Genomic DNA, 16,649 nt, shown 5'->3' on the forward strand with positions numbered 1-16,649 from the left:
TCAAGCGCAGCACAACTACTAGAGTTATCCAGCTATAGATCAAAGTATAAGAAAATACTAAAAATACTAAGCAAATACCTTTTTTTTAAAAGCATTTGACAAGAATGTACATATACCTTAATAAGCTGGGCCATACGTGCAGAAGAGTCGTCAATCTGTTCACAAAAAAGTAAACACAGTTGTTTTACAATCAGAACACAGCAATAGTTCACCTCTACTGTAGTCTGACAGTCTGCACTATAGCCCCTGAGTGTCACTGCAAGAGGCATTTCCTATCCAGTGAGATTTGTATTTGCTCAAAAGAAAGTCCAAACCCCAGCCTGAGAGTGCCCGTGTGGATAGAGAGAAGAAGTGACGAGAACCAAACTCGCTCGAGATCAACTTAGTGCTCCAGGATATGTCAGAGAGTGGCCCTTGTCAAACGTCACAACTGCTTCAAAGTCACAGGGGTAAGGAAGCTGTTGATTTTCAGCTAAAAAGGATTAAAACTCTGGAGACATTCAAAACCCGCCTGTTTGGAAAGCAGTTCTATGGCCTGCAGGCAGAAGTCGGATTTCTTAAAGGTGATAGCACTCCTTTCTACTCACAGGAAACAGAGAATTCATGTTCTATTTCATGTGTTACAAACATGCTGGTGTATTCACAGAACCAGAGTCACAGAACCATTTTGGCTGGAAGAGACCTTTAAGATCACCGAGTCCAACCATTAACCCAACGCTGTCAAGTCCACCTCTAAACCACGTCCCTAAGAACATCATCTGTACGTCTTTTGAACACTTCCAGGGATGGCAATTCACCACTTCCCTGTTCCAATGCCCCACAAGCCTCTCAGAGGAGAAGTTTCTCCTCATACCCAGTCTAAACCTCCCCTGGCACAACGTGAAGTCATTTCATCTCGTCCTACCCCTTGTGACTTGGGAGAAGAGACCAACACCTTTCACGCTACAACCTCCTTTCAGGCAGTTGTAGCGAATGATCAGGTGTCACTCAGCCTCCTGTTCTCCAGGCTAAACACACTGTGCTGTTTGCTGTGTTGAATCAAATACATTGTGTTCACAACATGTACTATGTTTTACTGTGAAATATATTAAGTCCATGTATGGAAAACTGAAACAAGGCTACATTGTTTAGAATTCAGTGCAGCGTGTAGAAAAATTGTGGTTTTACATACGGCTTTTGATGTTTCACTTGCTGGCTCCATTTGGCTTCTAGAAGAAGAAATAAAGGAGATCAGAACTTGAAATAAAGCTCTTGTATCCAATATGAGCCAGTGGAAAGAGATTATAAAACCTCAACATCAGAACATCAGGTTCTGATAGTCTAGGGAATGTAGAAATGTATTCACATACATGAACTGTTCTCCCTCAGTACATGCAGTGCCACTAAAAGCACCAAACCAAACCAAACCCAAAATCCCATATCTGCTTTGTCACAACTTACTCTAAGACTGACAGATACAGAACACAGCAGTGCAAGAGGAAGTCCTCAGATATTCTGTCTCTGCTATATAAGCATCAGAAATATGAATTCTGTACTACAGTGTTGTATTTTTACATAATCAACCATCAAAATATGAAAGGAACTGTTGCCAATCTGTATATCCAAAGTATAACAAACAGGTACCAGATACAGTACTTCAGTTTCTAAGAAAGAGCAGTGATAGAAACCTCATAGTGCCAGTTTACTTTAGTGAAATAAATCAGTCATATCGCAAAGAAATAACAAAATATCAGCAGCACAGTCTTCAGAACAGTGTGTATTTGTGGAAGCCCAAGCACCGTGTTCAGATATCTACTATACTACCCATGAAAGTGCCAAAATACTGAATATGTTACATAGACTGTGTTGACTAAAAATAGCTCTAGAAATGTCACCTGGAAGCACTTTGGAGGATTTTCTGTGACTCAGGAACCCTGTGACAAGAAAAAAAAAGGTCTTAATTGCCAGAATTTTATTTAAGATCCCATTAAAATTACTACAGTCTTTTAGGAAATATTGATTACATTGGGAAACCTGCTGAGATTCCACAGACTCGTTGAGCTGTATCTGCATGCTACTCATCATGAACCAGACACGCAACCATCGACAGAGGTAACAAATCATTCACCCAACCATCCCATGAGCAGAGGCCGTTCAGGTCTGCTGGGGAGTTCATGTACAAACAGAAAGGCTCAGGCTTCCTGCCGCTGCTACAACAGCCCCAGGATCCCACTCACAGCCACAGACCTGAGGATGACCCAGCACAAACAAATACTCCAGATTATCACCAAGCAGAAATGGAGGATGCATGACAAGACAGCACGAAGCACACGTGTTTCAGTTAACCCCAAAACAAGGCCATGTGTATAAGCACAACGCTATGGTGTCCAGAATTACTAGCTAGTGCCCACAAACACTGCAACTCATAAGCCCAAGGTTTACGTGCACAGCAAATGCTTCATGGGTACCAGGATGCTGCTGCACTGTTTGTTCGAGACACCCTGTAACTCATCAGTCTACTTTATTTATTGAGAACCAACATAAGAAGGACATGGCAAAACCACAAGCCAGTAACATCTACTAATTGTGGTTTTACAGTGTCTGTCTTATGTGGAAAGGTTGGAAAACACGACTATGCAAACAATGCTAATGTAGCTGATATAGAACTGGTATGAATACAGAAATGGCAGCAATAACCCTGTAGTCAGGATTGCGTTTGAATAGCTCTAATTTTGATTAACACACCTGATTCTCTGTCATACAGAATGAAAACCTGGAGCACAGATATCAGCTCAAGGTAAGAACAGACATGGAAAGATAACTGGTAATCTTTGGTAACATGCTAAAGTGCTTACTGAGTTTCAAGTTTGGACACGATTCATTATTCGTTCATCGTACTTGCACAAAACGCAACACACTTCAAGATATCGCCCTTTTTCTCTTGCCTGACACAGACACTGTCTTTGGGAAACTAACAGGAATCATTTATGAATGAAACTTCTTGTTTGGGTGGTTTGCCAGCTGGCAACGCTTGGTCTTCCCTCTATTGCTGGTATGCAAAGCAAACAGATTTGGGGCATAAGAACACCTGCTATATCCCTCCCTACCCAGCTGCAAGAAATTGTCAAACAGTGAGAATCAGACTTTTCCAAGACAGGAACAAATTAGAAGTTTACATTACAATGCATACCTGTCCTTACTAGAAAAGCAATAAAAGCAAATACATATAATAAGGAATCTCTCCACATAGAGGAATCAGGATACACAACTTGGGTCTCAGAAAAATCAACCCAAGAAAAAACCCATTAGAAGCATTTTAAAAGTTACCATATTGGAGTTGGAACCTCCTGTCCCAGCTGGCCTGAGCCTGTGAGTCGCTTTGGGATGGATACATTCAAATCTACCCCTTCCAACAACAATTCACAGCAGCTTTAGCAAGCAAGATACAATCTGAATGCCTCTGTAAACTGATATCAACACAAAAAGTGAACACAGTGAACCCCTGACAAGGAATCAATGCTTCATGGGTACTCACACATCATTTGTTTTGCTGGTGGCTTTAACTGCTCCAGCAGGGACTCTTCTAACAATCACTGATGAGTTCTTTGGAATCAGGGCATTATCTTCTGTGTATTCTGAAAACAACATAAATATAGAAAAAGACATCAGTAAGGATATATATTAATATGTTATAATAGATATTAATATGTTATATATTAAATAAAACTAATCCATAGCACTTCAAAGAATCCCTTTACAGATACAAAAGCAAAATTTTAGATGTGATATCACACTTCTATTATCTCAACACACTAACGGTACATTTCAAGTAAGCTTCAGGTTTGATAATCAAACACAAGCAGCAAAATCTTTTTCAGTTTTTTAAATTGTTTGAATATCAGCATCAAAATGGTGTCAAACGTCACTAAAGGAGAGTCTGCTAATGCATGCGGTTCTTTCCTCTTCACAGACACGCTCCTGAAAATATTTTAAGTATCTGTAGAGAAACAGCAACCAACCCTTCTAAGGCTGAAGCTACAGGTTCTGCAGTGAACATTCTATTCTGTTTAAGTTTTGATACAGGAAACAGGAAGAGGAAAAAAGGCAAACCAGTAGTGCTCATTTTAAGGAAAAGATTGTTGTAAGAGTGCCACAGAACCACAGGGAAAAAATGATTAATGTTTATGGAAGGAAAACACTTTACAGTTTGTTTTATTTCTGAGAAGTCACATCCCAAAGCCTCCAAGTCTCTAATCACATTCAAACATATCAAGATGGCACGTGACCAGACTGAACTACCATACTAAGTAACATGAAACCATTATCATCTCTGAGAATCAAGCACCGTATCTAAGATTTAAAAGTTTTTATGACTTTTCTAAGAACATTTCTTGCATGTATTCACCATATATATTCTGCCATAAAGCTTCAGTACTGTCCTGACATGGTTAACACGTAGTGCCAGGAAAAAAATGGTAGAAATGAATGATGAAAGGATGCTCAAGTGCATCTGAATGACAATATCTTTGGTGTACAAGAGAAGTTCTATTAACAAGAAATTCCGAAGTATAATTTAGATTCAGAGAACACTCATGTGCAAGATGGCTTTAAAGGCTCTGCTTAGATTTAAACTCACAGAGAAACTCTTGATCCAGATGTTGCTGGTGAGCGGTTTCAGCAACAGCCAGAAAACCAGTTTTCCAATGCGGTGGATTAAAACAAGTCAAAGGCAAAATTAAGTCACCAAACCCAAGCCATCTGTTCTATTTCCATCACTTTCAGCTTTCTCCACCAGATTTCAAAGAAATCTGGCAAATTTGTTATTATATGACATCCTCGCACATTTCATTATCATTTTACCTGGAAGAATCCCTGGAAACCAAAACTTTTGCAAGCACTACGCATCACACAACAACCGCGCATCCTTCCATGCCAAGTTGTGTGTCTAAACACAGGTCAGAAGGCAGTTGCCAGAAGAGCAACTACAAAAGAGCAGCTCTGCAAGGCCCCAGCACAAGCCACAGCGACCAGCCCTGGCCACATCACATTATTGCTGCCCACCCCGTGCCCACCGCCCCCGAGTACCTTCTTTGGTCTGTGCGTTGGTGACCAGCAGGTCACACTTGGTCGCCTTCAACTTCTTGCGGGCCCTGATCTTGAACTTGAGCTCGCGCAGGGAGATATGGAGGCCGTTGAAGGTGACTACTTCATAGTCCAGAGCGGCTGAGAACTTGTAGTAGACACGTGATGTGCCCATGGCCGGGTGCTGCTGCTCCGCGACAGCATCTACTGTGGCAAACAGCGCCCTGGCCCCCACGCTGGGTTTGCCCCCACGGCGACAGCAGGAAGGTCCACCGAGGGCTTTGGGGCGAGCGCTGCGGGCTGAGCCCGAGCTCACAGCCCGGGCAGGCGCACAGGAGGGAACGGCTCCTGCAGCCTCGGCTCGGTCTCTGCTCCCTCTCTGTCCCACAGCGCTCCCAGGCCCGGCTCAGGCGCCCCTGTCTCAGGGTTCTGTTTGGGGGTTGCCCAGGACACCAACTGCAGGGGTCACCAGCAGCGCCTCACCTGCAGTCACAATGGCACCGCGCACCCCCTGCGCATTCCACAGCCCGGTGTGCTGTGACAAAAGGGCCATGTTCTGTCACCCCCCAGGAGTCTCACAGAATCACACAGAATCACAGAATATTAGGGATTGGAAGGGACCTCCTGAGTTCCAGTTTGAACCCATTGCCTCTTGGCCTATCATTGGTTGTCACCGAGAAGAGCCTGGCTCCATCCTCCTGACACTCGCCCTTTATATATTTGTCAACATCAATAAGGTCACCCCTCTTCTCCAAGCTAAAGAGCCCCAGCTCCCTCAGCCTTTCCTCACACGGGAGATGCTCCACTCCCTGCAGCATCTTGGTGGCTGCGCTGGACTCTCTGCAGCAGTTCCCTGTCCTGCTGGAACTGAGGGGCCACAACTGGACACAAGATTCCAGGTGTGGTCTCCCCAGGGCAGAGCAGAGGGGCAGGAGAACCTCTCTGACCTACTGACCACCCCCTTCTAACCCACCCCAGGTACCATTGGCTTCCTGGCCACAAGGGCACAGTGATGGCTCATGGTCACCCTGCTGTCCCCAGGACCCCCAGGTCCCTTTCCCCTACACTGCTCTCCAACAGGTTGTTTCCCAACTTATACTGGAACCTGGGGTTGTTCCTGCCCAGATTCAAGACTCTACTACACTTGCCCTTGTTCTATTTCAATAAATGTTTCCCTGCCCAACTCTCCAGCCTGTCCAGGTCTCTGATGGCAGCACAGCTTCCAGTGTCACCCACTCCTCCCAGCTCGGTGTCATCAGCAAACTTGCTGACTGTCACTCTATTCCCTCGTCCAAATCATTGATGAATATATTGAATAACACCGGCCCCAGCACTGCCCCCTGAGGCACTGCACTGGATACAGGCCCCAACTGGACTCTGCCCCATTGACCACGACTCTCTGGCTTCTTCCCTTCAGCCAGTTCACAGTCACCTCACTACCCGATCATCCAGACCGCGCTCCCCCAGTTTAGCTGTGAGGACGCTGTGGGAGACTGTGTCAAATGCCTCACTGCTCCATGTCCCTCCTGTCACCCCCCAGGCCTCTCACTGCTCCATGTCCCTCCTGTCACCCCCCAGGCCTGTCACCACCCGGTCTCCCCTCCTGTCAGCACCAGCCAGGGCAGGACAGCCTGGGGGAGATGTGTTGGGCTTTGCCGTGTGGGGCTCTGTGGGAGATTTGAGGCATTTTCTTGAATAGAACGGACATTATATGGAACTGAACTGAACAGGCCTGTGAGGCCTATGTGACCCAGAAGGGAGCAAAACCGCCTCCGTGTCTTACGTGACCTCGTGCAGCCTTTAGCAAGTGAAGAGCAGTCAGCAAGTCACCAATTTTGTAGATACTTTTTGCTTAGCACTAGAGCTCCTGCAGATTTGTAACATCCAGTCACTCGAGAGTTTGCGGCGCGTGAACAGCAGCTCCTGTCCAGTTACATGCAGTCTGTAAGTGCGGGGACAGGTCAAAAAGATACTTAAGGAGAATTGTAACAAGCAATAAACGGCTTCTCTGGAGTTCACATTGGATTGTGTGGAGTCCGTGATTCTCGCCCTCGCAGGGCTCTGCTGCCCGTGCCACTGGGCCACCAAAGGGAGGGGACATCTCAGGGGGTCTGAGTGCATCTTGTGGCATGTATAGAAAGTTCAGTCCAAGAAGCCAATGACCATTTGCGTTTATCGCCATAAACCTATGTGCTGCCCAAGAGTAGCACGTTCACAGTTGCTTGAACTCTGGAGAGGAGCAATGAAAACTGAGGAGTGAACCACTGGCATTAGGAGGTGCCCAGGACAATATTTCTTGCTTTCTCAATCATCACAGTTGCTGCTGCCACTGCCCTAGTGCATGAGATCAGGCCTTGAGTTATGAGGTCTAGCGCTGCTGAGTAATATGCCCTGGCTCGCAGACATTTCTGGGCTAACTGGCTATTCCTTCCTGTTCATGTGAATATAATAGAAAGGGTTTGTTACAGTCTATCAGGGCTAACAAGGGAGCTTCCACGACTTCTTGGTTTAGATCTTCAAATGCCTTTTGGGTTTTCGGTCCTCTATATCTAGGGGACAGTTATTTTTGCTATTTGCGTCAGTTTGTTTCTCCTGTTAATAGTGATTTGGAAGCAAAGATTTTAATTTTGTAGCCTTGCTTATAAGCCTGTGGTGGAATATGGATTGTACATATTAATTCCATAACTCGACGATAGCCACAGTCCAAAGTACAGCAGAGGAGGTGAATAACCAGTAGGAACACAGGGATAGATAGAAAAGTACAATAGAGGAAGAAGGACACGGAAGAGAGAAAGACAAGGAAAAGGAGCAGGACACACATTGTCAGAGAAACACAAAGGGAGAAGGACAGGGTGACAGAGAACGAGAAAAAGGGTCAGGTAGGCAGGACAAAGGGAAAGAGGAAACAACAAGAGACAGGGAGCAGGACACAGGTGGAGGCAGAAAAGCCTGGGCTGGGCAGCAGGACAGAGACGAGCAAAAACCCAGCACTGGGCTGCAGAACAAAGATGAGAGAAATGACAGTGACAGGGAGCAGGACAGAGTGACAGAGAGAGCGGAAAAACTGAGTGGGAGCAGAGAGAAGAGTAGGAAGGATGGGGAGAGACAGGGAGAAGGACAGAGAAACAGAGAGGGAATGAGAGGGGCAGGGAGCAGCAGAGCTGGAGCAAGAAGGGAAAAAGAGATGGGCAGCAGCACAAATGGAAGAAGAAACAAAGATGGGCAGGAAGCAGGACCAAGGGATGGAAGAAGAGAAGAACAGTCATGGGCTGCAGGACTGAGATGGAGGAGTTCAAAAAAAGACACAGGGAGCAGGACAGAGTGACAGAGGAAGAGCAAAGAACAGTGGGCAGGACAGAACTGAAGGATAAAACACAACTGTGGTGGGCAGGGGGACAGAGATGGAGAAAGGAAAACCAGAGCGAGAGAGAGAGGAAAGAAGGGGCAGCAGCTGGGCAGGGGGTACAGTGAGAAAGGATCAGACCTATAAGAGGACAGAAAGACAGAAAAGAAAAAAAGGACAGAAAGCAAGAGGCAAGCAAGGATCTGGCCATGGAGAAAGAAGCAGCAAGGAAAGAGGAAGAGATGCAGAAAGAGTGAGAGGGAGCAGGAGAGAGAAAGAAAAATAACAGTTGAGACCAGGAACAAGATGGGAAAAAAGCCTGGGGTGGGCAGCGAGGCAGAGGAGGAGTAAAAAGAAGAGAGGTGGGCATAGGGGCGGGGTGCAGGACAGAAGGATATAGCAAGAAATGACGGGGCAGGGAACAGGACAGAGTGACAGACAAGAATAACAACAATGAGAAAGAAAAGCAGGGAAGGTGAGCAGAACAGAGGGATGGAGACAGAGAGAGAAGTGTCAGGAGGAAGAGGTGGGCAAACCAGTCAGGGAGCAGCTTTGAGGGACAGGGAGAGAGGAGACGAACAGGAAGAAGAACAGGGATGGTGGGACGCAGAACGTAAAACCACAGTGAGAGTGAAGAGGAGAGAAGGACGGAAAGAAGGAAGGAAGGAAGGAAGGAAGGAAGGAAGGAAGGGAGGAAGGGAGGGAGGAAGGGAGGAAGGGAGGGAGGGAGGGAGGAAGGGAGGGAGGGAGGGAGGAAGGGAGGGAGGGAGGGAGGGAGGGAGGGAGGGAGGGAGGAAGGAAGGAAGGAAGGAAGGAAGGAAGGAAGGAAGGAAGGAAGGAAGGAAGGAAGGGAGGGAAGTAAAGCACAGGGAGAGAGACGTACCAGGCAGAGAGTGACAAAGAACGAGGAACAGGCCAGACAGACTGTGATAAACAGAGAGGGCTGTAGATCAGGACAAAGAGACAGAGAAGGAAAAAGCTGCGATGGGCTGAAGGACAGAGAGAGACAGAAAAAAAGAGGCACAGGGAGCAGGAAATCGGGGCAACGACAAAAGGTCGGATGACAAAGAGAGACAGGGACTTGGAGAAAAGAGAAAGGAGGGACAGCCAGCAGAGCACAATCATGGAGAGGAAGAGAGGAACAGGGAATGAAAAAATACACAGAGGGAAAGGCCGGGGGGGAAGGGGCGGGTAAGTAGTGAGAGGCACAGGAGGGGCGACACGGCCCCAGGGTCCGGGACTCACTGCAGCTCTGACTCTGCACTGCCAGGCAAATGTTCCTGTTGGGGCACTGCTCCACCTGCTGGTCTGTCCTTTCCTTTGCTCCCTCCCTTTTCTGTAGCTCCAGTCGCTTGCCCGTCCTGCACCTGAGAGAACACACGGGTGTCCGGCACCTGCGGGAACGGCGGCTGGAGCAGCCCCAGCCCGGCTCTGCTGCCGGGACAGGCCGCGCTGTGGCCGTGGGACCGGGCAGGGCCGTGCTGGGCCGGGACAGCTGCAGGGGGTGGGCTGGGGCGGCTCCGGAGCTCTGGGCTCGGGTGCCGCTGCCTGTGACCCCCACGGCTGGGCCCGGCCCCTCCTCACCCGGGAGCGGCTGCAGCACAAACTGCGTGTCCAGCAGAAAATGGCGCCGGCAGCCCCGTGCCCGGGACTGGAGCTGCCAGCACGGCCCGGGGCGCCCCTCTGCTGTCTGACCCTGCGGGGACACCGGCCCGGCCCCTCATGGCCCTGCCCGGGGCTGCCCCGCTCCCAGAGCCCCGGGGAGCCGGGACGAGCAGGAGCCGAGCGGGACAGAGCGGGAGGGAGCGGCGGGGCAGGGTGAGGGGTGGCGGGAGAGGGACAGAGGGACGAGGAGAACCCCGGAGTGTCAGGGCTTGGAGGGACCGGGAAAGCCCATCCAGTGCAATCCCCCATGGAGCAGGAACACCCAGATGAGGTTACACAGGAAGGTGTCCAGGCGGGTTGGAATGTCTGCACAGAAGGAGACTCCACAACCCCCTGGGCAGCCTGGGCCAGGCTCTGACACCCTCACCCCAACAAGTTTCTTCTCCTCCTTCAGTGGAACCTCCTGTGTTCCAGTTTGCACCCATTGCCCCTTGTCCTGTCACTGGTGTCACCAGCAGAGCCTGGCTCCATCCTCCTGACACTGCCCCTTTCCATACTGATCCCCATGAATGAGTCCCCCCTCAGTGTCCTCTTGTCCAGCTCCAGAGCCCCAGCTCCCTCAGCCTTTCCTCACACGGGAGATGCTCCACTCCCTTAACAACAGGGGGAGCTGGGCCTGGGGTGGAGGAAGGAAAATCCCGGTGAGGAGCCGGCACAGGACGGAGCGGGAAGAGCTGGAGGGGACGGGGCCCGGGGGTTGTGCTGGGTGACCCTGGCTGGACACCGGACCCACCCACGTGCTCCGGGACGGGTCCTGGCCCTGACCCCAGGGTTTGTACAGCCCTGTTCAGCCTCCTGCCCCAGGTCCCCCAACCACAACCCACCCCAGCACTGCCCATGTCCTGAGAACCTCATGTCCGTCTGTCCAGCCCTCCAGGGATGGTGACTCCAGCACGGCCCTGGGCAGCCTGTTCCAATGCCCCACAGCCCACTGGGGAAGAAATTGTTCCTAAGATCCAGCCTAACATGAAAATCAGGTTAAAATCATACTCCTTTCTGTGAACTATAATACTTGCACACACTTAGAAAGCAGCAAAAGTGTGTGAGAGCAATCATCTCCTGAGAGGTTTGTCCGTCCTCGTGCTACAAAGCTGTTGGGCTCCAGTATTAACCCTGACCCAGCCTTCACTTTAAGGCGTGTTGAGATGTTTTTATCATGAGAAATCAAGGCAGAAACTTTTGGTCTGGCTCTTGCAGAAAGGGAAGTGGGAGCCCACATGCCATCTGGTGGTCTCGGAGACTTGGGCACCCATCAGGACCTCTTAGGAAAATATTTGAGGCCAAGCTCCTGACATATTGATGGTCCCACAAGAAGTCGTTGGCAGAGTTAGGGATATCATTTCTAAGCTTGATTTAGAATGTAAATCAGTAAGTTAATTTTTCTCCCAGTTTTTGAGCAAAACAAGTGCGGGAATTTCATGAGTTACGGCTCATCTGTAACATCAGCAGCACTTCCCCCGTTGCGCCTGTGTCCGGCTTGAATTTACTTTCTATTTAAAAGCTGGTCGGTGTTCTCTCTTTGTCAGAGCGCTGAACGCGAGTCAGCTCAAAGCTCTCAGCATCCACGTGCTGCCGGGTTAGCGGGACCCGACCTCCTCGCGGCCCTCACCCGGGGAGAGATCGGCTGCGTCCTCAGCCTCTGCTACATCTGGGAGGAGGTGAGGGGGTGCGGGGCCCTGGGGAGGCTGCTGGGGGCAGGAGCAGTGGGAAGGCACACGGACAGTCCCAGGACCAATATAATACCGGTTTCTGGCAGTGTAGGGTGGAACGGTTTTCCTTGGTTTGTAGGGGATCGCGTACAGGGGTTCTCTTGAACACGTTGCTCAGCTTTCTCAGCTCTGCTTTGCGTTTGCCGAGTGATTTTTATCAGAATGTTTTCACGACTGCTTTTGCAGACCATCCGATAGCCTGTTTGGAGTGGGTTTGCTTAGGAGAAAGGCAGGAAGGTTTTGAAGAACAAATGGTGTTAAATAAACTCCTGTTTTATCTCCCTGGTTCTTCATGTGTGCTGAAGCAAGTTCCAGTGGCTCTGCTGATTGCTTTTTTTGAGCTGGTATATCGTAAATAAATTTAGCAGCAGGGATCTCTGTTGCGTGAGCTAAGAGATATTGTTTGGGTGGTAACAGCTGTAGCTTCCACCTGTCCTGGTCACCTGGGGAGTGACACCTGAGAGGATCTGGGCTGTGCTGGTTGGAGGTGCTGGAGTTACACAGCCCGACAGCAACGGGAGGGTTTATTTCGAGCAAGGTGGGATGTGGAGGCCGGGAGAACAATTTGGTGCTTAGAGAAGACGGGGCAAAGGCAGCGGCTGCCCACATGGGACCGTGATGGTTGGACGATCCAGGTACCTTTCAGCCAGCAGCAGGGACTTCAGCCCTGAGAAAGCAGGTGGTGATTTGGGGCTTGAGACTTCTGCATCACCAATGGTCAGATGGTAACTTGGGAACCCACTTGCAGGATGCCTTTGCATGTGTGTTCTTTAAGTTGTCAGGGCCAGACTTTGGAGATGCTGGATCATCCTCTAGATTCCAGAAACACCTTTTTTCCCACCAGAAACAGGCCTTTCTGAACAGCAGCTTTGTTGTCAAAGAAGGAGATGGTCATGCTAAATGGTAGCTCACGGGGTCTAGGTGCTGCAACGTCACATGGAGGGTTTTTCTAGGTTGCAGATGCTCAGCCACGGGATATTTTTGGGCAGCTCGTCCCAGCTGAGCTGTGAATCTGGGGCTGGTTCTCCAGCCTCCCTACCTGCGTGGTCCAGAGGGCAGGGCCAAATCAGGATGATCCCCAGCCATTTCGGGGCCACTGTGATCACTTCTGAACCCTCTTGTTTCAGGTGGTGAACAGGGAACTGGAGAAGATGCTTGTTATTGAGGACGGTGTCCGCTTTGAGCACCAGTTCAAGAGGAAGCTCATGAAGCTGATGGATGACACTGAACAAGCCCAGCTAGACTGGGAGCTGATGTAAGTCACTGGCCCTCGGGAAGCTCTGGGCACGCAGGGGACATGAGCAGCAGAGATGGAGGGTGACGTTGGAGCGCAGGGGAAGGTGGCAGAGGCTTCTCGGCGGCTCTTCCCGTCAGGACGGATCTGGTCCTGGGCCAGGCTGGTGCTGGGGTGCCCCAGCTGTGCTGGGTACCGCTGGTGCGCTTTGTGGGCAGTGTTGGTCATCTGGAGACGCTGCTGTGACAGAGGAACTGCCACAGCTCAGCGCTGAGGCTCGGACTGTGTCATCTCAGCTGCCTTACCAAGTCTTTCGCATCTGTACCGCCCGCTGGGGTAAGATTTGGATGTCTGAGAGTGGTACAGGGTAGAAATGTGTGAGCCTGGTCAGGGATTGCTTCTTGGATCTGCCCTTTGTCCTTCTCTGCCTGACATGGACAGTTGTGTGCTCCTAACTGCTGCAGATGCTCATTTCGGTTCCAATTTCTGTGGTCTTTTCCTCCTTTAAGCGACATTGGCCGGAAAAGGATGCAGGTGCAGGAGCCTGAGAAAGCAGTTCCCAACGTCATGAACCTGGTGGAAGCTCATTACTCGTTCTGGACCCTGGGCTACGCGATCTCCTTCCAGGGGGCTCAGAAGCTCATTGGAGCGGAGCCTTTCGGCAGGATGCTGCGGGTAGAGGAATTTCTGCCAGTCATGGACAACAAGCACCCGGTGTAAGTAGGTCGGATGTCTTCATTACTCGGGTTCACGTGAGCTCGGTCTTGCTGAATGATTAAGATCTGGTTCGTAGATTTGTGTAGTGTATATCATATGTGTTGATAGAAAACTATCGCTGGCTTCCCCTCTGCAAGTCGCAAAACTTGCCCGATCTGCACGGGCAGCGTCCACGCCGCGTGGTGAGTGTGGCGAGCGGCTGTGCCACGGGGGCATCGCTCTCTGACAGCTCCTCTCCTTCCCTCCTCAGCTCTGGCTTTCCGAGCGGCAACCCGGAGCCGTGTGAAGCGCGGTGGAGCTCGGCGATGCTCCAGACGGCGGCAAGGCGCTCGGCGTGGCCTTCAGAAGCAGGACGTGTGCGGAGCGGGAGCGGCCAGCGCGGTGCCGGTGTCAGTGTGGCAGGAGCAGCGCGTGTGTCAGCACAGCTCTGGTTTCCCAGCCCTTCCTCTCCTGACCTGTCGTGATCCCACGGGAGCAGTTTCTCCATGAAACGGCCCTGGTGTTCCTCACGGTTCTCCCCGCTGGGGCTGGAGAGGGAAGGGACAGACACGCCGCGGAGTTGCGTTTGACTTTGATTTCCCTAAGTAGGGCAGTAGCAATTTATTAAAAACTACTTGACGCCACGGGTGGGGTTTTGGCTTTTGTTTGTTCGTTTGTTTTGTTTTGGGGTGTGTGGGGTTTTTTTTGTTGACTTAGGAAGCGAGTTATTAATAGTACAAGGGGTTTGACGGTTTCAGGGGCGGGAGGGAAAAAAATTAAGGATTAAAATGTAATGAATTAGATGAATGTGTCCATTTCATGGCCTCAGTCGAGCCGACCGTTCTTCCACCTGTACGTGTGTGTGTAGGTGCAGTGATCTATTTATTTCCGTCTGCAAGACCCGGTGGCTGCCCAGCGGTTCCACAGCTCTGACAGGTGCTGGTTCTCTGTCTGCGCTTCCAGCTCCTGGGCTGGTGTTGTCCGGGCTTGCCCTGCTCAGAACTGACTGTGTTTTGGAAAGGCAGGAGCCAGTGCAAACCCGTCTGCGCTGTTCTGCTCTGCTCCCCTGTCCTGTGCAGCGGCTCGTGGCTCCGCTCGGGCAGGGCCGTCCCTGCGCAGCCTCTGGCGGGTGTTGCACCCGCAGCCCCAACGCGGAGCCGCCTCGTGTGGGGTCACGCGTGAGGCTGTAGCTCTGGAGAACGAGACGCTGTCAGCAGAGCTTAACAGGGACGTTCGCTCAGCTGCTTCAGGAGTTATGGTGTTCTCCTTTTAGTGTGGGGTTTGTCCTCTGCTGTGGAGCACGAGAGCGAAGCCCCCGGAGCCCCGGCTGGTGGAGACCCCGCAGTGAGGGGTGACAGACCCGGAGCCAGGAGCAGTTTCCCCAGGGGGAGCAGCAAGTCGAGCTGCTCACACCAAGGTCACAGGCGGGGTTGGTGCACATCACCGTTTCTAAGGCTGTCACCATCACCTGACAGCTCTCTCTGTGCTGTTACGACAGGAGAAGCGCTGTTGTACCCTCAGTATTCAATGTGGAAATCCTGGTGCGCAAATAGGTTGTGTTTATGAGAGAAATGGATTCAGGTTGTGTTGCTGTGTGCTGTCTCCCTGGGTAGTTTCAGTACAACCAGAAACAAGAGGCAGCTTAAATTCGGGGTCGGCTTTTTGCCAGGAGCAAAAATGCCGTGATGGAGATAATGGGGAAAAGGTGGAAACTCTCACAGAGTCTCAGAGAGGGAAAGAGATTAACGCAGACACTGATGAGTGGGAAAGGTCGACATATTCATTATTGAAACATTAAAGGTTACATAGAGAGTAAATGTTACATAAAGATCAAATATTTAAATACATTAACTCCAGACACAAATTAGTGGTAGAGAGTTTATCTATTTATTAGAGAAACATTAAATATTATACAAAGCTCTAACATGATATAAAGATCAAACATTAAAATATGCTAACTCCAGACAAGAACTGGTGGAAAAACATTTGCATATTTATTATATAAATATTAAATAAAGATGATGTATTATCTAAAGCTCAAATATTAATATCTATTAACTCCAGATCAAAAACTGGTGGAAAAAAGTTTACATACTTCTATAGAAACATTAAATAATATATAAAGATGAAACATGATATAAAGATCAAATATCAAACTATATTAACTCCAGACAAAAATTAGTGGAAAAACATTTACGTATTTATTATAGAAATGTTACATATATATAAAGACTAAGTATTACATAAGGATCGAATATTAAAATATTTTAACACCAGACAAGAATTGGTGGGAAAAAAGTTCACATATTTATTATATAAATAAAGATTATGTGTTATATAAAAGCTCAAATCTTAACATCTATTAACTCAAGAGAAGAATTAGTGGAAAAAAGTGACGTATTTATTATAGAAATGTTACCTATATAAAAAGACTAAATATTACATAAGGATCTAATATTAAGATATTTTAATGTCAGACAAGAATTGGTGGGAAAAAGTTCAAGTATTTATTATATAAATATTAAATAAAGATGATGTATTATATAAAGCTCAATTATTAATATATATTAACTCCAGAAAAAAAGGGTAGAAAAAAGTTTATATTTTATATATATATATATATATATATATAAAATATGAAGCTGAAACACTATATACAGATCAAACATTAAAATATATTAACTCCAGACAAAAACTGGTTGAAAAAAGTTGATATATTTATCATATAAATATTAAATATTATACAAAGATCAAATATTATATAAAGATGAAATAATGTATCAACTCCAGAAAAAAATTATTGGGGAAGGTCTATGTACATATTAAATAAAGATTAAATGTTAGTATATTAAAATATTAAATAAATATTAAATATTATATAAAGCTCAAGTATTATCTAAAGATAAAACTTTTAAATATATGAACTCCAGAGTAAAACTCG

The 16,649-nt window shown here is 48.4% G+C and overlaps 1 protein-coding gene across 1 annotated transcript in view; it reads right to left on the reverse strand.

Moving 5' to 3' along the window:
* LOC308046266 (E3 ubiquitin-protein ligase RBBP6-like) overlaps positions 1-5,236 on the reverse strand; it is a gene marked incomplete at both ends in the record, with an annotated part of 33,230 nt that extends 27,994 nt beyond the window's left edge. Inside the window, 3 exons of the mRNA XM_080353995.1 lie at positions 3,087-3,090; positions 3,515-3,614; positions 5,065-5,236. Coding sequence (XP_080210121.1) covers positions 3,087-3,090; positions 3,515-3,614; positions 5,065-5,236 — 276 coding nt within the window. The remainder of the gene's footprint in view (positions 1-3,086; positions 3,091-3,514; positions 3,615-5,064) is intronic.
* Positions 5,237-16,649: the final 11,413 nt, after the last annotated feature.

The sequence above is a fragment of the Nesoenas mayeri genome, assembly GCF_963082525.1.
Source record: "Nesoenas mayeri genome assembly, chromosome: 15".
Lineage (NCBI taxonomy): Eukaryota > Metazoa > Chordata > Aves > Columbiformes > Columbidae > Nesoenas > Nesoenas mayeri.